The sequence below is a fragment of the Ascaphus truei genome, chromosome 3 (genome assembly GCF_040206685.1).
Source record: "Ascaphus truei isolate aAscTru1 chromosome 3, aAscTru1.hap1, whole genome shotgun sequence".
Taxonomy (NCBI): domain Eukaryota; kingdom Metazoa; phylum Chordata; class Amphibia; order Anura; family Ascaphidae; genus Ascaphus; species Ascaphus truei.
The window spans coordinates 66,500,298-66,523,111 of NC_134485.1; the positions used below are offsets into that span (position 1 = coordinate 66,500,298).

Below are 22,814 nucleotides of genomic sequence, written 5' to 3' on the forward strand. Positions count from 1 at the left end.
CCAGATAGGGGTTCCCCGAGATTTTTCTAAATACTTCAAGGGTTCCTCCAAACAAAAAAGGTTGGGAATCACTGCGCTAAGGAGTTTGAGACTATGGTTTTGAGTCTAATGTGTTGCACTCTAAGGCTGCTACCACCATCTAGTGGTAGAAATCAAAATCACTCCCTAACCTTTTAAAGTCATCTGATCAGCCAACTGCAGTTAAATTAAATCATTTTAGCATATGATTCATTAGGCAACTTGGTAAGTACAGCAAAGAAACATTTCCTTTTTCCTCTTTAGGCAATCACAGCCTAAATATTAATGCAATGTACAGGCATACCTCGGTTTAAGGACACTCACTTTAAGTACACTCGTGAGTAAGGCCATATCGCCCAATAGGCAAACAGCAGCTCGCGCATGCGCCTGTCAGCATGTCCTGAACAGCAATACCGGCTCCCTACCTGTACCAAAGCTGTGTGCAAGCTGGGAGACTATAGAGCCTGTTACAAATGCGTTATTTACATCAGTTATGCCCGTATATGACGATTTCAGTACAGTACATGCATCAATAAGTGGGGAAAATGTAGTGCTTCACTTTAAGTACTTTTTCGCTTTACATGCATGCTCTGGACCCATTGCGTACGTTAATGCGGGGTATGCCTGTACTGTGTTAGTAGTAGCCCTAACACAGACCTTTGCCACATCAAACACGCCAATTATGTGTGATCCCTACACACTCACTGCCTATCTCACATTAACTGCTGATAGGATATTGGTAACTTCAGTAGATAACAGGACTTTTTTTCTGTGAATAAAACAGATTAAACTGATCAAGTAATATACCAGAAGGGTGTATGCATGTCTTAGCCACTTTGATTAAAATAAACCAATAAACTGATAACGGAGATACATTCAGCCACTGATTAAAATCTCTAATGTTTTACAGCAGACCTTTATGCCACAAACCCATCTCATACCGAGAAAAGTCTGGGTCATTGGGTAAAGGGGCTTGTGACTCCTACAGTACCTAGGACAGCCTTTTTCTGGGTCTCCCTGAACGGTTCCTCCTCCAGCATTTCATAGCATGCTGCTTGCAGCATCTGTAACATCTTTTGCAAGTCCTGGTGTTCATGGGCAGGTAACTCCCTGCACTGCCCGGTGCTCAGGTCCAGCACTCCTAGAGCCCGCCCTGCTGGGTCACGGATGGGTACAGCGATGTGGTGCTCTCCATAGGCATCTGTTGTGATTACTTCTGAGCTATCTGCACACTTAAAAAGGTAATCCCTGTCCATGAGAGAGCAGAGGTCACAATTACAGTAACAATTATCTGTCTCATAGAATTATACTTAACATGCTAATGGAGAACGCTAAACATTGCAAGGTACTTTGTAATAAAGTTACATTAAGATCTTTATAGAAGTTGTTGTGCATGAGCTTTAAAGGAGCAATCAATGCAATAGCCTACATGTGTTTTTAAATCAATCAGTTCTGTAGTATTTAAATTCAACTCAATACCATTTTAAATGCGTTTTAATATACTGAGCAGCCATTGATTTCTATGACAGGTTTTAGCACACTTCCCCAACAGTGCAAGATATTTATAAAACTTTCCTGATTGTGATAATTTGTTGCCAATGTTCCCAGCAGTTTGAGCTGTAAACTAACAATAGATAATGCTACCTTAGTAATATATGAGTACATTGTAGCTGCTGAGTTACACTGACTGAAGGATTTTTAATTTATTTATTTATAAAATGTTTTGCCAGGAAGTAATACATTGAGAGTTACCTCTCGTTTCCAGTATGTCCTGGGCACAGAGTTAGAAAAATACATGGTAACATTAAACTAACATGGTTAAACAGTAAATTCACAGACATTTCATGGACAGATAGAGTTGGAAAATTGGGTACAGGGGATAAAGGGCATGTGATTTTCCAATTGAAATAGAGCAGCTTTAACTTCACTTTAGCATCACCAAACAGCAGCGAAGGGCAGCAAATGGTTCACACCCTTTGGCTGCCCATCGGTTGCGCCAAAGGCTGTCCGCCGTTGGGGCAACGCAGATGTACACTGGGGTGGTTGATTTTAAATGCAGCTGTGAACAAACAGTTCTTTGTTCTCTTGGCTCATTAACATTCCAGTGGGTGGGGTTGACGTTCCACAAAGTACAAGCAAATGTTAACCCTTAGCACGCTGGTCCTATGCAGAGGGGAGCAGCTCTTGGGGAGCCCCATCAGGCTGTCCGCCTTTGGGGCAACGCAGATGTACACTGGCTGGATTGAAACTGAAAGATAGTCACTTAGTGAACCCTGGGAAGCAAGATTGTTGCTGATCGATCATGGGAGAACTAATTGATCGGCAGTTTAGGTCATTCGTTTTCAATAAAGGTAATCAAGGCAAACCAGCTCCGTGACGCATTCGTCACGCCCCCCAATCGCTGCGACCCAACTCCTGCAGCTAGCTCACAGATCGCTGGGCTGCAGGAGCGCGTGGCGGAGGCGCTTGTGGGAAAATTATTTATTTATTCATCAAATGTGTTACCAGGAAGTAATACATTGACAGTTACCTCTGATTTTCAAGTATGTCCTGGGCACAGAGTTATGGGGACAACACATGGTTATATTAAATGTACAGAGGATATACATTCAATGTACAGCATTTCATGGACAATTACAGATATGACTATGGGCGTATGTAACAGTTACAGACAAGATTATGACGAGAGACAGCTGAAGTCTTGAAATTACTTATAATGGAAGCGGTTTTGAGAGTCTCTGGTAGGTTTTTCCAGTCACATCTAGTTAGACCACATCAGGGGTATCAAACTCAGTACTCAAGGGCCACAAACAGGCCAGCTTTTATGGATATCCCTGCTTCAGCACAGGTGGCTCAATCAGTCGAAGACTGAGCCACTGATTGAGTCACCTGTGCGGAAGCAGGGATATTCATAAAAGCTGGCTTGCTGGTGGCCCTTGAGAACGGAGTTTGATACCCCTGATGTAAATACATCCTGGTTGCTACCAATACTCTCTATTCCAATATGAATCTGCTGAGATACATAAATAGCGCAATAAATGTCTTTAAACCTATGAGAAGAGTATCTTGAAAGTCATCAACTTGTCTATTGGAACCTTCCCATTGCAGCCAGATTATTTTGCATGTGTATGTGGAATGCTAGGCACTGTAGTCACACCCAAAAAGGTTTCCCCAGGGGACAAAAATATGTTACTACCATGTTCTTCTAGATCAACAAATGTCATTAAAACGTATTCATTTGTCAGTGAAATTAACTTTATGCTGCTATGCATGTATTAAGATAAACGTCAAGAAGTTTATGGTGTGCTTTATTTAGTAAAACTGTTCTATTGATCTACGTTAAAGAAGCATTTCACTCAACATCCTATATGTGTTTTGTAGTTTTGATGTAATATTAGATAATACTTACTGCATTTGTTTTTCCCTTGTTATGCCCTTTGTAATGGTAATGGAATGCCCTATTCATTAAATGGTAATGGAATGCCCTATGCATTAAATGGTAATGGAATGCCCTATGCATTCAATGGTAATGGAATGCCCTATGCATTAAATGGTAATGGAATGCCCTATTCATTAAATGGTAATGAAATGCCCTATGCATTAAATGGTAATGGAATGCCCTATGCATTCAATGGTAATGGAATGCCCTATGCATTAAATGGTAATGGAATGCCCTATGCATTAAATGTCCTTGGGTTGCTATAGGGACCATTTAGGAAGCCACACCACTTTCCTTTTTGGAATAGGCAGCTATATTCCATTCCCGGTGAAGCAGGATTTTCGCCGATCGATCACAGGAGAACAGATCAGATAATTGCATAGCGGAATATGTAAGGAACGGCGGCATTTACTAAAACAAAACCACAACAAAGCGGGTAAGAGGATATGCTGCTTTAACCCTTGTGAGTCCTCCATGATATTGGGGCAACATTAAATCAGCTGGTAGTCTGGTGGTCTTACAACTTTGCGCTAACGTCATTGACGTTTTGCTTGTTTCGAGAAAAGACGGTGACCGCAGCTAAGATTATGATCAGAATGGAATCAGGGGAGGACTGTTCCTGACGTTGGGGCAGATTGAGGTCCTGATCGCTATACTAGTAATCAGGGCCGGTGCTACCACTAGGCGAATTAGGCGGTCGTCTTGGGCGGCACATTTTGGGGGGCGGTGGCAGCAGAGGAGGATGGCAAGTGGCAGAGGCAGAGGAGGACGACGGGAGAAGAGAAGGATGGCAGGTGCGGAGCAGGGCAGCAGAGGAGGATGGCAGGTGTCAGCGGGACAAGAGGGCAGAGGAGGATGACGGGAGAAGAGAAGGATGGCAGGTGCGGAGCAGGGCAGCAGAGGAGGAGGACGTCAGGCGGCGGGAGAAGAGGACTGAGGACCATGTGTGCGGAGCAGGGAAGCACAGGATGACAGCCATGGAGGGTGCCCCAGCGGTCCGACCCGGAAGTCTTCACTGACTTCCGGTGTCTGTCGCTGCTACAGCATAGCTCCTCCCCAGCCGTTGTTCTGTGCTATCCTGCTTTGCTCCCGCGGTCCTCAGTCTTCTTCTCCCACAGCCGTCTTCCTCCTCTGCCGCCCTGCTCCTGCTGCTCTGTCCTCTTCTCCCGCTGCTGCCTGACTTCTTCCTCCTCTGCTGCCCTGCTCCGCCTCAGGCAACCGAAGCCAGGTAGGCGATAGGAGGTGTGTGGGGGGGTGGGGGTGAGAGAGGAGAAGGAGGGGGTGAGAGTAGGGGAGAAGGGGGTGAGAGAAGGAGGGGTGAGAGGAGGAAGAGAAGGTGGGGGTGATTGAGGAAGAGGAGGGGGAAGATTGAGGAGGAATGGGAGAGTAGGGTGAGAGGAGTAGTAGGATGGGGGTGAGATGAGAGAGGATGAGGAGGGGGGATGAGAGAGAATGGGGCTATAGTAACAACAATAATAAAAGTTAGGGGGGGGAGCGCAGGGCTGGTGGTTCGCCTAGGCCCTAGGGTGACAAATACTGTACCATTGCACCGGACCTGCTAGTAATCACTTGACCCGAAAGCCAGAAGGAATGTGGCGCAGATTGCTGCGAACCAGCCAGGCACCCAAAAAGTTAAAAGGCAGTCCCACCAAAATGTTCACAAAGAACTTATCAATGTATTTGGCTTTCTTAGAAAGATTCAATAAATTCCTATTGTCTTTAAATCCGTTTAATAACGATATTATCTGGTAATTCTTCTTCCCTATTATCTCTTTAGGCTATATATGCTGCCAATGTAAGCAACAACAAAAAAGGGAAACGTGTAAATCATCATCAACAGCATACAACCGTTCCCATACTCCGTCTTATCAGCACAAAAGAGATTAGCTAAACATCATTAAAACTAACTGAGGTTTACTCTGGAGACATTAAACACTTATACAATTATTTAGAATACCTTTACTTGTCTAGTTGTCAATCACCTATATTTAACCTACTGAACACTGCTATTATTTCCCTTTGATGCTAGAGAGGGACGTTTCCATTAAAAAGGGTAGCCTCAGCTATTTTAGGTCTTTTATCCAATTCTACTGCCTCACTGGCCCGAATGGCCCATGAGAGCCCCCGCTCAGAACTTAGTTTTGTCACACTAAGGCACTCTCTTCTCCTAAAATGAAGGGACGAAACCTGACAAGTTTCTGTTACTGGAATCCAGATTGTGTCTGGCTGGGGAAAAGTTCATTTGAAGCTTGTGCAAAGCCTTAAATCACTTGAGATCATCAAAGAGCTATAAAGAGGATTACCTTGACAAAGAGTATGTGCCAGGCTAAAAAGCCTGCCAAAAAGACAGTGCAGCTGTGAGCTTGTGAGTGATGCTCCAGAACCAGGATTAGAGATATCTGGTGTGGCTTAGAGTCTGCAAAGTGTTTTGGCTGAAGCCAACAAGACTATTTAGCAAAACAGAATTAAATGAGCTCACAATTACACCTACAGAATAACAGAATGTATGAGTAACACTAACTTTCAATACCTCTATGGAGTATGCTGCTAGGGAAAGAGAATTGGCCATACATTTATGGAAAACAAAATTTTTTTTAAACGTGCGCTTCTTCCAAATTGGCTTGCAATTTATTAGTGACATTTTCCATTTTTATTCCAAGTCTTAAAACAAAAAAATGCATCTAGTTGCATCTTTTGATTAAAACATTATTCAAGCCTGCTAACCCCGCTAAGGTAAACTCAATTTTAGCAGGTACTTACAATAAAAGCATTAAAAAAAAAATGATGGTCTTGTGGACTGAACATCGTAAAATGTGAATGTGCCTAAAGGGTTAAATGAATGAAGCATTTGTGCTATCTGCAATTCATTACAGAACATGTGAAGAGACTTTATATGTCTGTGTGCTTTGACAGTGTGAAATGAGTACACCCACGAGTCGCTAATATAGTTCGGTCTATCCTGTATACAGAAATATGTTTAAGCTACATGAAGCCACCTCTCATCGAGTAGAACTCTATCTGTGACCTGCTCTTCCTTTCCAGCTTCCCCCGGAATGAAGATGCTAACCTGAAGAGGTTATCACGCCTGCGCAGAGTAGCTGGAGGGCTGGAGGTGTCAGACACCCCTGTGTTGTTGTCTGTGCGCATCATGTTACGGAAGACGTAATCCTGTGCCTAGAGAATAAGGAAACGTATGCAAAACTGTGAGGGAAGCTTCACTCAGGGTTGCTTTATTGTTTTTATATTACCAACATTTCCAAATAAATGTCAGTGCCCAGGTATTGAAACCTTCTTTAGAAAGATACTAGTCAAGTTAACAAAAGACCAAAATTCACAATGCTACATCCAATATGACAAAAAATATATTGTTAAATACTTAACTGTATGTCTTCTCATAAGTAAGACTAAGGCCCCGTTGCACGTGCTGGTGCGCCCGCCATGCGTCCTGGCGGCGCATGCACGGCGATTCACTGCGATCTGTAGGTACCTTTTTTGTGCGGGGGGCATGGCCAAGATAGGTCGGGTGGGTGGGCGCGGCCATGATGGAGGGGGGCGGGGCCATCACTGCTGGGAGACATAGGGCTCACTGCGCTTCCAGACCGCTCTGCTCCCCCTGCCTCCCCCGTTGCCAGCAGTGTTCAACGGACACCTGCAGATATCGGCAGAGGCTTCTAGACTGGCGGGGGGAAGCGGAGCAGCGGTCCCTGCCACAGGACGCACAGATCACACATAGCGCTGGTCTAGGATTACTGGGGGGGAGGTGGGGGGTGTTCCCGACTGGTTCCATGCCAGAAACGTTTGACAAGACAGTAGCGTGTTTATTTGCTAGTAATAAACAGTGAAAGCTGTGTGCAGAAACTCCGTACTCCGTGTCAACATCAGTGACAGAAAGCTGATGCATTTACTGAGCGTTGGAAAAGGTTGGAGTGTTCAGTGTAGTTTATTTCAATGCTTAGGTTGCAGGGGCAGGGCAGGAGCAACCCTCCTCTCTGATTGGCTCCCTGGCACACCATGTGACGCGTCGCCGCTTGGGATCACAATCCTGTTGTAGCCCCTGCTGGCTGACGTGTCAAAGTACGCAGTGAGCAAGGGAGCGAGGAGGCACTCGGGACAGCCAGGTAGAAGGTAAGGGGCTGGCGGGCACAGTGTAAGGGGCACAGTGGAGCGCGCCGCCGACTGCAGCGGGGACCTAGCCTAAAGGTCATCCAGTTAAACTCTTTCCCAGTTAGTGTTAAGACCTGCAAAGGGGCCATGCCGTGACGTGGCTGCAGGCTTATAATGCTTTGGCCGAAGAGTTTAACTAAATTACCCTTACTTATGAGAAGACAAACAAATACGTATTTAACTACGTGTATATAGTGTTTGTCATATTGGATGTAGCATTGGGAATTTTTGTCTTTTGTTGTATACATTTGGTCACACCCAATAGCACTCCTTTTGACACAAATATATATTATGTGGTGGGTGTTTGGGGTGGAGCTTGCATGGGATTATGTATGTTTGTAAATTGTCTACTAGTAAAGTCACACTGATTTGCGGAGTCTTTAGTTGGTGCAAAGTTGGTACATTGAATACTGAGCACTGGTTACCTTGTCTGCACTTGGCTCCATCAGGTAAGTGTTAATGATGTGGATGTTGGGAGCCCGGCTGTAGATCCAGGCGAGTGCACTGCTTACCAGCTGCAGAATGTCGCTTTGAATTTGGACGTGATGATACGCTTTGCTGAAAACGTTTGTAACTCCCTGGGGAAACATGCTCAAATAAGCCAAAGGCGAAGACATAACCGCAACAGTATTGTGAAAAATCTAAACTAGTTGGGAACCTCAAACAACACAAATACAAATTACTCAGGTGTATGGTTATTCAAAAATTGCAGCACTGAACATTTTTCGCCTTGCTTTGCAGCTGAGAACTGCTTAGTTCGACAAAGTGATCTCTTAAACGACACCTGAAGTTGGTGGGGAATGTCCCCATATCAAACGTAGGTAGTCCTGCCTAAGAAACATACTTTTTACTGTACGCTTTCTTGCATTCCTAAGGACACATGCCTGATAAAAGCTGATTTCATGTGTGAGGAAGATATTTCTCTCTCGGGGTTCCTTCAGGGTATCGATGCTGAGGGTCCCAAAGACCCGTAGATCTGCATCTATGAGGGGCAGTACAATTAGGGATCCCTTCCTCTCTTCTTTTGGCCGATCTGTGTTCCAAAACTGGATGTTACCATGGTACTGAACTCGTGGCACATGCATCGGTGTCCCACTGTCCACGGCTGCAAAGCTGCAACAAATTATACGAGTCAACGTGTAGGTCAAGTAAGATACAAGGACAAGAGTAAATAAGAGCATCACATAGAAAATGAGAGCTGAAAAAACAGGGAGTCTCATAGGTGAGAGAGATGTGACCTCTGTTTTAAAGAGAAAGGAGGACATTGGGAAAGTGTGAGTAACTATGGGGGCAAAACAGCACCTGAAAGAGACTAGGTAATGCTAGAGGTGACAGTGTGGGAGAGAGAAGAGTTAGCATGGTTGGTTGGAAGTGGGAGAGGGTATGTAGTCACTTTCTTACCTCACACCCTTCATGTCTCTTTGCAAGGTTCTGTTTAATACATAAGGAGCATCGTCCGAGGTACACGCCACATAACGTAGGACCTCTATCCACCCTTCTCCTGCTGTGCTCTGCTCCAGGAGGCCAATGTTGGCGCTGATCTTCTTGTTGTTCCCATGAGACTCTGCATCCTTTAAGTAAAGAGAGTGTATTGTGTCTTTTGCCAGACACTCCTTCAATGTGAGAAGTGTGTGTGTGTGTGTGTGTGTGTGTGTGTGTGTGTGTGTGTGTGTGTGTGTGTGTGTGTGTGTGTGTGTGTGTGTGTAAGAGGTGCTCCTTGTCTCTGAGCTATGTAGAACTGTCCAGACTAACCCTAACCCTAGAGAATTTCCCTGCCTTTGAGGTGTATGTTACAGAAGCTCCTTGACTCTGAGGTGTGTGGTGCCTGTGCTCCTCCTTGCCTATGTGATTTTTTTTTTTAAATAAAAGGTCTTTGTCTCTCAGTGTGTGTTACAAAAACTCTATGTTTGTGTGTGTGTGTGGGGGGGAGGGGTGTAGTAGTAGAACCTTGCTGCCTCTGGAGTGTGTATGTATTACAAAAGCTCATTGCCTCGAAGTGTCTCCCATTTTGGGGTTTGCACCTTATAAAGGGCCTCAAACACGGCTCTGTACACTGGCTTCAGACTCCCCCCACTGGTTTCAGCTGCTGCCTGGATCTGTTGTAGCCATTTCCTGCGGGAGGCTCCTCGTAGCCTCTCAGCCTGAGTGAGCGCCACGCTGGTGGACAGGAAATCCACCAAGCTTTCATACACCTCGTCCTCGGGCCCAGGCAGTTTGCTCAGCACGCCCATGATGTACCTGCAGAACTCAGAGGCCGACAGCCTCTGAACTCCCCTCTGGGACTGCGACGAGCTCAGGTTTTCCCTTCCTGGTGAGGGAGAAGCAACTCGTAAACACAACACATTCCCAGTATTCTGTCAACATTTTATTTCATCCATATGCAATAAACTCCTTTATTTGATCCCTTGTTTCCTGGCATCCCTACGGGGTGTCAAAAAAATAATTTAAAAAATCTTCCATTATTATATTTGGGTTTTTACTACTTGGGTAGTTTCTATTGAAGACTCCCCATTGGTTCTGCAGCTACTATTTTGGTTTACAACCGGACCCATGTTTTTTGGTCTGACTCACATACTGACAATTCCAGCTCTTATGCCACTAAATAGGCTCTTTTTGTGCATTAGTGGAAACAGAGCTGACAGCTTTCACCAATTTGGAGTCACTAATTTTTAGCATCAGCCCTTTCATAGACTTCAAAGACTTTTGACTGATAAAAGTCCTTGGAGGTTAACATCTCTGGGCTAATAGAAGCAACATTTTTAGAGAGCAGAAATAATCTGAGGCCACATCTGCTTTTCCCTTGCTAATAGTAAAATGACTGAAAATCCCTGAGTATTGAAATGTGTAAGATCTTGTTGCAAAATGTCCATTCTGGCCTGGTATACGTGCTACTTTTTGAGACAATAGAAATACAATTTATTCAAATTAAAAATAATATGGCTGGCAAGGTACTGCATTGCATACCACAACCTGCTCAACCCCAGATTAATCATATGGTGTATCAGCTAAGCCAATGCATTCCAGAAAGATCTACCAGAAGCCAAGGGCTACTTTTTTTTTTTGCGAAGACAAAAAAAAAAAGTTTAAACTTTAACACTTTGTGTCATGATAATATCATGACATATTGCAGGCCTGCACAACATACGGCCCGCCTGGCCTCTCTGTACGGACCGCGATGACTCCGGCGGGCGCCAGTTAATTAAATAAATAAAAAAAAGTTTTAAAAAATGGCTGCGATTCATCCCCCCCGCCCCCCCTCCTCCCTCTCCCCCGCCCCCCCCACCTCCCTCTCCCCCCTCCACCCTCTCCCCCTCCCTCCTCCCGCCCCCGGGTTTTGCGGTGCGCGGGGGCAGCAGCAGCATGAGGAGGATGCGGCAGCCCTGAGTATTTTTTTTCCCAATAGCAGGATGCCGGGGGGCGGGGCTTAGTACCAGGGAGAGAGGATGTGCTTAGCGTGTGTGTGTGTGTGTGTGTGTGTGTGTGTGTGTGTGTGTGTGTGTGTGTGTGTGTGTGTGTGTGTGTGTGTGTGTGTGTGTGTGTGTGTGTGTGTGTGTGTGTGTGTGTGTGTGTGTGTGTGTGTGTGTGTGTGTCGGGCTGGTGGGGGAGGGGGGGTGTGAAAAACGGGCTGGGGGGTGAAAAACGGGCTGGGGGGGTGAAAAACGGGCTGGGGGGTGAAAAACGGGCTGGGGGGGTGTGAAAAACGGGCTGGCGGGGTGTGAAAAACGGGCTGGGGGGGTGTGTGAAAAACGGGCTGGGGGTGTGAAAAACGGGCTGGGGGTGTGTGAAAAACGGGCTGGGGGACGTGTGAAAAACGGGCTGGGGGGGGTGTGAAAAACGGGCTGGGGGGGGTGTGAAAAACGGGCTGGGGGGGTGTGAAAAACGGGCTGGGGGTGTGTGAAAAACGGGCTGGGGGGTGTGAAAAACGGGCAGGGGGGATGTGTGAAAAACGGGCTGGGGGGATGTGTGAAAAACGGCTGGTGGGGGGGTGGGCTGCTGACATGTGAGGGGGGGTGGGCTGCTGACATGTGAGGGGGGTGGGCTGCTGACATGTGAGGGGGGGTGGGCTGCTGACATGTGAGGGGGGTGGGCTGCTGACATTTGAGGGGGGGTGGGCTGCTGACATGTGAGGGGCAGGGGGGGAGTGATGTGAGGTGCAGGGGGGGAGAGTGATGTGAGTTGCAGGGGGGGAGTGATGTGAGTTGCAGGGGGGGGGGGAGTGATGTGAGTTGCAGGGGGGGGAGTGATGTGAGTTGCAGGGGGGGGAGTGATGTGAGTTGCAGTGGGGGAGTGATGTGAGTTGCAGGGGGGAGAGTGATGTGAGTTGCAGGGGGGGAGAGAGTGTCATATTGAGGGGAGGGGGAAAGAGTGTCATATTGAGGGGAGGCGGAGAGTGTGTCATATTGAGGGGAGGGGGAGAGTGTGTCATATTGAGGGGAGGGGGAGAGTGTGTCATATTGAGGGGAGGGGGAAAGAGTGTCATATTGAGGGGAGGGGGAGAGAGTGTCATCTTGAGGGGAGGGGGAGAGCGTGTCATTTAGGGGAGGGAGAGAGAGTGTGTCATATTGAGGGGAGGGGGAGAGTGTGTCATATTGAGGGGAGGGGGAGAGTGTGTCATATTGAGGGGAGGGGGAAAGAGTGTCATATTGAGGGGAGGGGGAGAGAGTGTCATCTTGAGGGGAGGGGGAGAGCGTGTCATTTAGGGGAGGGAGAGAGAGAGTGTCATATTGAGGGGAGGGGGAGACTGTGTCATATTGAGGGGAGGGGGAGAGTGTGTCATATTGAGGGGAGCGGAGAGTGTGTCACATTGAGGGGAGGGGGAGAGTGTGTCATATTGAGGGGAGGGGGAGAGTGTGTCATATTGAGGGGAGGGGGAGAGTGTCATTGAAGGGAGGGGGAAAGAGTGTCATATTGAGGGGAGGGGGAGAGAGTGTCATATTGAGGGGAGGGGGAGAGCGTGTCATTTAGGGGGGGAGAGAGAGAGTGTCATTGAGGGGAGGGAGAGAGAGTGTCATATTGAGGGGAGGGGGAGAGTGTGTCATATTGAGGGGAGGGGGAGAGTGTGTCATATTGAGGGGAGGGGGAGAGAGTGTCATCTTGAGGGGAGGGGGAGAGCGTGTCATTTAGGGGAGGGAGAGAGAGTGTGTCATATTGAGGGGAGGGGGAGAGTGTGTCATATTGAGGGGAGGGGGAGAGTGTGTCATATTGAGGGGAGGGGGAAAGAGTGTCATATTGAGGGGAGGGGGAGAGAGTGTCATCTTGAGGGGAGGGGGAGAGCGTGTCATTTAGGGGAGGGAGAGAGAGAGTGTCATATTGAGGGGAGGGGGAGACTGTGTCATATTGAGGGGAGGGGGAGAGTGTGTCATATTGAGGGGAGCGGAGAGTGTGTCACATTGAGGGGAGGGGGAGAGTGTGTCATATTGAGGGGAGGGGGAGAGTGTGTCATATTGAGGGGAGGGGGAGAGTGTCATATTGAAGGGAGGGGGAAAGAGTGTCATATTGAGGGGAGGGGGAGAGAGTGTCATATTGAGGGGAGGGGGAGAGCGTGTCATTTAGGGGGGGAGAGAGAGAGTGTCATTGAGGGGAGGGAGAGAGAGTGTCATATTGAGGGGAGGGGGAGAGTGTGTCATATTGAGGGGAGGGGGAGAGTGTGTCATATTGAGGGGAGGGGGAGAGTGTGTCATTGAGGGGAGGGGGAGAGAGTCATATTGAGAGGATGGGGAGAGAGTGTCATTTAGGGGAGGGGGAGAGAGTGTCATATTGAGGGAAGAGAGACATGGGAGGGATGCTGACTTGTGGGGGGGATGCTGACATGGGATGCTGACTTGGGGGGGGGCTGCTCACATGGAATGGGCTGGGGGGATGTGGAGGGGGTATTGTGTGTTTGATGTGGAGGGGGTATTGTGTGTTTGATGTGGAGGGGGGTATTGTGTGGGTGAGGGGGAGAAATGGGGGTATGAGAGATAGATGGGGAGTATCGTAAAGGTTGATACTGAGGGGTTCTGGGGGAGATATGAGGATGATGATGATGATGAGAGGTGCTGGAGAAGAGATGATGATGATGATGATGATGATGATGATGATGATGATTTAACCCGTGCTGCCCAATTTTTTTTCCCTTGGAGCAGTTCGGCCCTTCTCACTTTACGAGTTGGGCAGGCCTGACATATTGGGTATTTTGGTCAATCTGGTGCTTCAGGGGTTAATGAGCTATAGCTTGAGTTTAGAAATACAAAATGCTTGGTTTCAAACAGCACTTAATTGGTTGGATTTTAAATGTACAAAGACATATTTTATTGCCTGTTAACGCCTCGGCCAGGACTAGGGTTAAACTGATATTATTTTGAGATAAGGACCTATGTTCTGTCAGAGATGAGTTCTCTGACCAAAACAAAAGGTTTTTCAAAGCATTCTCTGGAAGAGGTTTATGGATTACCAGAGGGGTGGGACTATCCCACACCATCCAAAAGATATGAAATATGGAATCATGGACTTGACAGCAATGCTGAAGTATACCATTTTGATATTTGCATTCATGACAGAGAGATGAACGCTATAAGACCAGATATGGGAGGTCTAGCACGTATTAAGGGACAGATATTAATTTGTCGCTCAGGTTTAGGGGTAAGACGGTCATGTTTCGTCTTGTCGTATCCGCCATGAGCGCGTGAATGTAATAATGTAGCTCACGTGGGTGTAAGTATTACAGAAGTGAAATTATGTGTGTGTCTACTGAGGCAAAGTTTTAAAATGCTGGTGGGTAAAGTTTTTTTTTTACTGTCATAAAACTGTCAATTTCACAGCCAATTTACGATAGAAGGTGAGATATATGGTTTCCATGAGAAAAAAATAATATTTAAGTCTGGGCAATGTATGAGATTTTTAGATTTCAACAGAGGTGTATTTGGACCAAACATGTGAGTCTCACTTCCATACCAGTGACCACTCTGGGAGAAAACATATGACTTATGGTAATGTATAGGGTTTTATTTTATGCTTTATACTTTTTATTTTGAGAAACTGTTCTGCATTTATTGTAACTGTATGTTGTTTGGTAAATAGCAAAGAAGCAAGAACCCAGGTGTAGCACTCAAAGTTTAAAGGTGTTAGTGACAATCTTAAAAAATCTTTAATGTTAAACTGATTAAAATAATGGGTTATTACCCATTATTTTAATCAGTTTAACATTAAAGATTTTTTAAGATTGTCACTAACACCTTTAAACTTTGAGTGTTACATCTGGGTTCTTGCTTCTTTGCTATTTACCTATCATATTACCCATAGCACCTTACTTTTCATACATACTCAGTATTTAGCTGTAGCGGGGTTCACACTTTGATAACTGTATGTTGTTGTAATCCTTTTTTCTGTAACCTAAGCACTGTATGTTTACATATATTAAAAAATGTCATAAGTAATGCTTTGGGCTCTGAATGAACTGTTGCACGCTCTGGAGAGAGTATTTATGTTTTCGGACACTAGGCCTGCCAAGGCGTTAACAGGCAATAAAATATATGGCTTTGTACTTTTCAAATCAAACTCCAATAATGTTGTTTGACGACCCAGCATATGGTATTTCTAAACTCAAGCTCATTAACCCCTGAAGCACCAGATTGACCAAAATACCCAATATCGCATGATATTATCATGACACTTTGGGTAACAAAACCTCAAAAAGTAAAAAAATTAAATAAACCATAAACATTGTTGAGCAGTCTCAATATCAAGCAGCCTTGTGTAGCATCCAAGAGAAGCTTAGTGCTAAGAGCAAAGCAATTTGCAAGTGACCAGCAAAGCATATAAAATGGTGGGACATTGTTCATCTAAAACTCACAAAATAGTGACTTTCTTAGATAAAAGTACTGTAATCGCCAATCATGCCAAAATGCTAAGATTCTTCCATGGGATTGGAACAAGCTACTCCAAGTGACTATGTCCCTGATCCACAAAGCTTCGTTAAGGGACTTAACGTGTCATTAACCCAATTTAACCTCCGTTTAGCCTTCCCACATATCTTCAAAGGCTAATAACATAACGTTAACGGGCATTGCCTTAACTATAAAGTCTGTTAATGATAATGAAATACAAATTATATACAAAATGAGGCATCATAACATTGTTATCTACTCAAGTCTGTTAAGGTTAACGCATGGACTTAACATTACGTTAGTTGTAATACCTTAACTTGGTGTTACTCCTATCCAGACCCTGAAAGAGGATGTTTGTGGTGGTAGCAGTGCCTCCTCCTCCTCTTCACCACCACCACCATTTTCCAGTGTCTGGGTGGGAGTAAAACATCCTTAATGTCACATTATCGGAAGCTAACGCACCATTGCGCTACAATAACGTCCGTTAAGCATATGCTCATAACATGTAGAACTGCCGTTGTGTTTGCATATACTTAGCTTTGTGGATATGCAGTACCCACAGGGAAAATAATGTCTGTTTCTGGTTTAGGTAACACTAGATAATGTCATGTTATGAGCACTGATTTAACAGAGCTTTGTGGCTCTCACCCTAAGTATATAGCTGTCTTGAATATTATGTCTGTGGTGTTCAGATTCTTGGTGTTGTTCCACAGACTTCCAATATAGAAGACATTGTGACAATTAGATTTTAAATTTCAAATCCTAGGAGATGTAAATGAGTATGTTGTGATTTTAGGATTGGAGCTGCTCACACACCTCTTACCACCACCTCTGATTCCATGCCCTCCTTGTATTTGGCCAGTACTGCCGTCACCTCGTCCAATTCCAGGAAACCAGACCCATTATTGTCCCATTTCTCAAAGAGTGCCTGCAGCACCAGCTTCTGTCGCGCAATAACGGCATCATGACGGACCTGAGTCATCAAGACAAGATTCATTAACCCAACAAAGCTGTACCAGTACCTTTCTCCTGCCACCTATACAGTTCCTCTGCAGTGTTTTGCTGGCCCTTGTATCAGTGAAAGGAAAGAAGGTGCAACTAGGGAACCAGAATAAACATCAACTATATGTACGTTTATTTTGCTAATCCTGAGCTGGTTTCATTAAAGCCACTGGTTTACTATTGCAAAGTTCTATGGAACTGAAAGCTGTTATATAAATGTAACATTATAAACTAAAAACAATTGTAAGTTATCATTATTAGGCCGCGTTTATAGTGCCGGGCCGCGACCGATGACGTCACCTGTCGCCACTAGCGAAAGTTAAACTTTAGTTTTAAGCGACATCGCTGGCGACAAGGCCAGTGACGTCACGAAGGGGGCGGGGAGCGCTCTGTGATTGGTTTAGAGACAGTCACATGTGGCGACTGTCTCTAAAAAATTAAATTTACCCGGCTTCAAAATTTTTGGTCGCTCCGTCGCGCTTACTTTAAGTGCTTGCGACGGAGTCAATAGATTTGTTTTGGAGCGACGTCGCATCGCAAGGCACTATAAGCGCAGCCTTAAGCACTACATTGAGACAGCCAGTCTCCCCACTCCCCACTTAAGTGGTGACATTTGGAAAGCTTATGCTATCTTTATGATCTATCCGCCCTGTCGTTGTTACATTAGGTATATTATGTGTAGCTGTGCAGAAAGTAAATATCTTCACTGCAAAGATGATTGTTACATGACACTGCATGCGCACGCCACAATATACATTGTACAAAAACACGTGCATTAGGAATACATATCACGGAGATCTTACACTTAACTTTTTAGCAGCCGAGTCATAATGAGATCATAATGAGATATAGTAACATGGCTAAGGCTGCAATGAGCTGGCACTGGGTCATATTAACATTTCACGCACCATAAACAGTGCAAAAACTCTGGGGCAAAGTTGTGTCAGTGCCACTAACTTACGTAATACAGTGCCAGCAGTGATTCATGAAGGATAAATTATATACCTACGTGATACATTCACAAGGCTATATTGGCTGGTGTCTGCCCAATAAGCCCATTGAAGTTAATCGCATACAAAATTCACTATAGCTAGCGCTGCTTTGTACCTTCATGTTTTTTAAGTACAATGCAAATTTGATCCTAGAGTACCTATTTAATTGAGTTGAAGAAGAAACAGTGGAGTAGCACAGACACTTGATCTTGTTATGTTTGCGGTTTGGTGCCCGCTCTTTTTATGTTAGAGGGATCGGAAACACTTTTATATACAATATGTTGCCGGCATCTACACCACCTCCCTTCCAATGGTTTAATCATCCCAGGGCCATGTTTCCATGCAGCAGTGTGATAAATGTACACTGTTCCTTCCTGTCCTTGGTAAACATGTTTCTTCATAGCAGGAGGTGGGGGGGCAGGAAGTCAGACATTACTTTAGATAACATCGCCATTTTCTCCTGTTCTGTCTCAACGTATTTCGTCTGTATAAAGGCCGCTAGCTTGTTCACAATTGGAAGGGGGGTTCCCTTCCCCAGGAATGTCTCCATCAGCTGCACAAACTGCGGTAAGTTGAGGACGCTGCCACTGAATGCACTCAGAATGCGCGACGGGCCACGGGAATTAATATCCACAATAATAGGGCGTAAATCTAAGGGGGAAAAACAAATGCATTCATATTGTGAAGATTGCTTAATCAGTGGGGACTATGTATAAAGAACTGTTTCCCAAAAAGGAATTGAAAGAGTACATTGCGACAAAAAAAACTATTTGGTGCGTTAAATCATTGGCGCTGAAAATTTGATGCACGTTTTTTTTTTAAATAAAATATTAGTACATAGACCCCATTCTGTTTCCGTGTGTCCGACTCTTACACGGCATGGCTCCTTCTTTCTCCTCACACCACTACACAAATCCAACTAGGTGGTTAACTAAGTTAATGAATCTTTAACTGTGCGTTAATCCACGTCACAACATATTACATAGGTGCTAGTGAGTGTTACTCTCTCATACAGTGAGGGCCACTCTCGTCTAGACCAGGGGTGAGCAAACTTTTTACCCCGAGCCCCCCTTTTCATCTGTTATATTAGTCGGGCCCCCACTGCCTGATGTAATCCAAATCACATGAAAAAAAAAACTTTATTAATAGGTATACAATATAAATGTGAATTAAAATACGTAAAAATACAAATTTTATGTTTAAAAAGAAAAACACGGTGTAGATAAGATAATACTGACTGCAATTTTTTATAAATTATTTAAACTCCTAATGCATTTTTTTTCTCACCCCCTCTTCATCTCCTTCCCCTTTCTCCCCCCTCATCACCCCTCATCCCTCTCCCCCGCACACCTTCTCTCTCACTCCCCTTGTCTCCTCTCACCCCTCACCTCCTCCACTCTCACCCCTCTTCCTCTTAATCTTCCTCTCTCACTACTCTCCTCCTCTTCTGAGCCACTCTCTTCCTCCTCTCTCCTCCCTCTCCTCTCACCCCCTTCTCTCACTTCCTTAACAATGCCTACCTGGCTTTGGTAGTGGAGGACAGTGGGAGAGGAGAACCGCGGGAGTGGAGCAGGGCGGTGGCAGAAGAGGGCGTGGCGGGAGAAGAGGACGGGAGACCGCCAGAGTGAAGAAGGGCGGCAGCAGAGGAGGAGGACGGCCGGGGAGGAGCATGCTATAGCAGCATCAGACATGGAAACTCAGTGAAAACTGCCAGGTCGGACTGCTGGGGCGTGTTCCTCCCAGGTCGTTCTGCTTCACTCCCGCCATCCAACTCCTCTGTTGCCCTGCTCCGCTCTGGCAGTCCTCCGTCCTCTTCTTTCGCCGTCCTCCTCGCCTGGCGCCCCCCTTAATAAATCTTGTAGCCCCCCAGTTTGCATACCCCTGTTTTCGACAACAAGAAAACACAATGGAGCCTATTCACAAATCAGTGATAAGTGGTTAAATTGGCGATAAATGCTTTTATAGCATGATACTGCCTGCTCTGCTATTCACAAAGCAGTGATAACAGTGCAGTATCGCGCTATAATGGCTTTTTATCGGCCCTAAACAGTCAGAGACCAAAAAGTCGTCCGATAGGGCAAAGAATGGCAAACCTCCTGTTTTTTGCAGTAACCGCTATAGTCATTAAGGGGTTAACCCACCCTCCCACGCTACCCACCCAGGAGGCATAACCACTCTACCCGGGACACCACCCCTGCTACACATTGATTGGCACAGTTTTAAAGCATGCCCATATAATATGGGCATGCTTTAACACTATAGCAATAAATGGGGAAGCAAAAAAAAAAAAAAAAACAGGCCCAAAATAAAACACATTACATAGAAAAATAAAAACATTTCAAATGCCAATAAACCAATTGATTGGTACAGTATCACAGTCAATGGTCAACCTAAAAAAAAAACTACCACCAACAATGTCAAATTCAGTCAAAACAATCACCAAATAAACAACAATAAAAAAAGTAAACACAACAAATACAAGAAATCAATAAAGCAATAACCAAATAAGCACCCGAATTAAAAATCCAAACACCAAAAAAACATAAATAAATAAAAGAAAACACAAAATAAACACTATTACTAAAAAGCATAAGACCAAAAATAAACCACAATTACCAAGCAAACACCGAAAAAATTACAGAAATAAACTATTGAAAACACAACAAAAAATCCCATAATTCAAAATCAAAACACAAAATTAATAACAGCAATATTTAAAATCAAACAACCAAAATACATTTAAAAGAAATAAAAGCAAGCACTTGCCAAAATATATATATATATATATATATATATATATATATATATATATATATATATATATATATATCCCTAAAGGGGAATACATTGACAATCAATGGGCAATGAAAAAAATACAAATAAAAAAAAAATACAATGAAAAAACCTGCAAAATTAAAATAACACACATTCAATGGTTTTTCTTACCTTTAGATGTCTTCACCCTCCGATTCCAGGGGTCTCCGGAAGCTCTCGAACAAAGCCAGGATCCTGAACAGCCACGGTCCTCAGGTAAAGTACTGTACAAAGTCCTTTTCTACTTTCTTTTTTTCTTTATCTTCATCTGTTAACTGTAATCCAATTGTGGGTCTTCTTTCTTCTTCTTTAGCTTCATCCATCTTCATCTGTACAACCCTTACAATCCAATTGGGGGGGAGATCTTGCTCCTTGAGCTTCTTTCCTTCAAATGAGACTGGCTTTTATACGGCCTGTGACGTCACATTTGAGTGAGAAATGGTTCCCGCACCATCTGATTGGCTGGGATAACCATGTGACTATTTATTTAACTTTTTTGGATGTGATGTCATGTAAAGGATGTCAAGCCAGCCAATCAGAAAGGCTGTGCTTCCTTTCCCTTTAAGATGAGGTCATCAAAACCAAGATGGCTGCTGTCACGTTACTTCAACCAAATCAGATTGTGAGATGTACATCCCCAATCTTATTGGTTGTATGAAACCATGTGACAGAGTAAATTTTTGGAAAGGATGTGACGTCACTCCCTTTGGATGACGTCACATCTTCGGTTGATCCCCGCAGGTGTCCCTTAACCGCTAAGCAATGAAGGAGTTAAGGAACAGCAGTAGCTTTATTGGGGGAATAAGGGGTGAGACAAGCGGGTACTTGGCCCTTCACTCACCCCCTCTTCCCCCAATAAACATTACAATATGTACTAACCACCAATAAACAACCCACCCACCCCCTGTGCCCCCACATAAATGCATTTTTTATTCTTTTATACTAAGGATTGATACCAGAGGCCGGTGAGGGTCCCCTGGAGGTCCCTGCGAGTGTCCGTGGGCCTCCAGGTGGTCCCTGCGGGTGTCTGGGGGCCCTCGGGAGGTTCCAGCAGGTGTCTGGTGGCCCTCGGGTGGTTTCCGCGGGTGAGTGAAGGGCCAAGTACCTGCTTCACCCACCCCCTCTGCCCTCAATAAATCTGCTATTGTGTCTTAACCCCTTCATTGCCTTTGCGGCTATCCGTTAAGGCAGCGGTGCGCAAACTGGGTGACGCACCCCCAGGGTGGGCGTGGGAATTTATAAGGGGGGCACTCGGTTGCAGAGCCCCCGCGCTTTTCCCCCAGGTATGTAAATTAAATGCTGGAGGAGGCTTGAGGCCTGTAGCAACTGAGGCAACGTCACTTAGCTGCTCTCAGCCGGCTCTTTCCTGACGCGTCACCATGACAACGCGGCATCAAATGACACCGCGGGGTCAAATAGCAATGCATCACATGATGTCGTGACATCATATGATGCGTGGAGCCTGAGAGCAGGTAAGGACGGGGGGCATAGGTAAGGGGGAGCGGAGACAGGGGGACGCAAACTTAAACGTTTGCGCACCTCTGCGCTAAGGTAATGAAGCTGCTTTAATGTAATTTTTACTAATAGTGTGCGGGAGCAGGGGGTCTCCTGAGCTGAACCGCTTTGATTTCTGCCTCAGGGACCCCCTGCTTCCCGAGTTACAGGCCCCGATGGGGCATCGGGTGCCGGTATTGCCGCCATTTTTAAATCATCCGCGTCACGTGACCGTGGGATTTAAATACTGGAGGAGATACCGGCCCCCCATACGAGGGAGGGCCTGTAACTAGGGAAGCAGGGGGTACCCGAGGCTGAAATCAATGCGGTTCATCTCAGGAGACCCCCTACTCCTGCACACTATAAATAAAAATGACATTAAAGCAGCTTAATTACGATAGCAGGTAGCCGCTACGGTAACAAATGTATTCAATTTTTTATTTGGGTTGTAATACTAGTGTATTGTAGCAGGGGGTCTCCGAAGCAGAACCTCGTTGATTTGAGGTCCGGGGACGCCCTGCTTCCCGAAATACAGGCCCCGTTATGGGGTGCCAGTATCTCCTATGCAGTTAAATGTCCCGCGTCACGTAACCGTGAGAATAAAATGCATAGGAAATACCGGCACCCCTTAACAGGGCCTGTATCTCAGGTAGCAGGGGTCCCCGGACCTCAAATCAACGAGGTTCTGCTCCGGAGACCCCCTACTACAATACACTAGCATTACATTTTACAGTAAAAATGTTTGATCTCTGCCGAGATTTGCGCAGGGAGAGGCGTCTCTCTCTCTGCAGCAGAAATAAATCATAAATCGCCGGATGAGCGCTTTTCAGAGAGGTGATCATCAGGTCGCCGGCTACTCGCCAGTTTTGCAAATGTTGCTATCACAGGTATTCTGGGCTTTATACATACTGTGATAGCAACGCTGTAAAAACTGCCGATTTAAACAGACAGGCGATTTTTTTTCTGGCGTTTAGTGCATAGGCCCCATAGTCGGGTGCTAATGCACTGATTTTATCACTGCTTTGT

The 22,814-nt window shown here is 45.4% G+C and overlaps 1 protein-coding gene across 14 annotated transcripts in view; it reads right to left on the reverse strand.

The window, feature by feature from the left end:
- Window positions 1-22,814, reverse strand: part of EFCAB5 (EF-hand calcium binding domain 5) — an 85,684-nt gene that overhangs the window by 10,356 nt on the left and 52,514 nt on the right. For 12 of the 14 annotated variants that reach the window (XR_012800420.1, XM_075594219.1, XM_075594227.1 and 9 more), the window contains 8 exons: window positions 17,917-18,131; window positions 16,303-16,459; window positions 9,643-9,929; window positions 9,023-9,192; window positions 8,506-8,734; window positions 8,047-8,199; window positions 6,525-6,631; window positions 1,010-1,266 (listed from right to left, as the gene is read on the reverse strand). Coding sequence is in view for 13 of the 14 variants with exons in the window: in XM_075594219.1 (XP_075450334.1) it covers window positions 1,010-1,266; window positions 6,525-6,631; window positions 8,047-8,199; window positions 8,506-8,734; window positions 9,023-9,192; window positions 9,643-9,929; window positions 16,303-16,459; window positions 17,917-18,131 (1,575 nt within the window). In the remaining variant the exon portion in view is untranslated. Of the gene's footprint in view, window positions 1-1,009; window positions 1,267-6,453; window positions 6,632-8,046; window positions 8,200-8,501; window positions 8,735-9,022; window positions 9,193-9,642; window positions 9,930-16,302; window positions 16,460-17,916; window positions 18,132-22,814 lie in introns of those variants that run through there. The other 2 variants (XM_075594222.1, XM_075594228.1) reach the window with 2 other exon arrangements.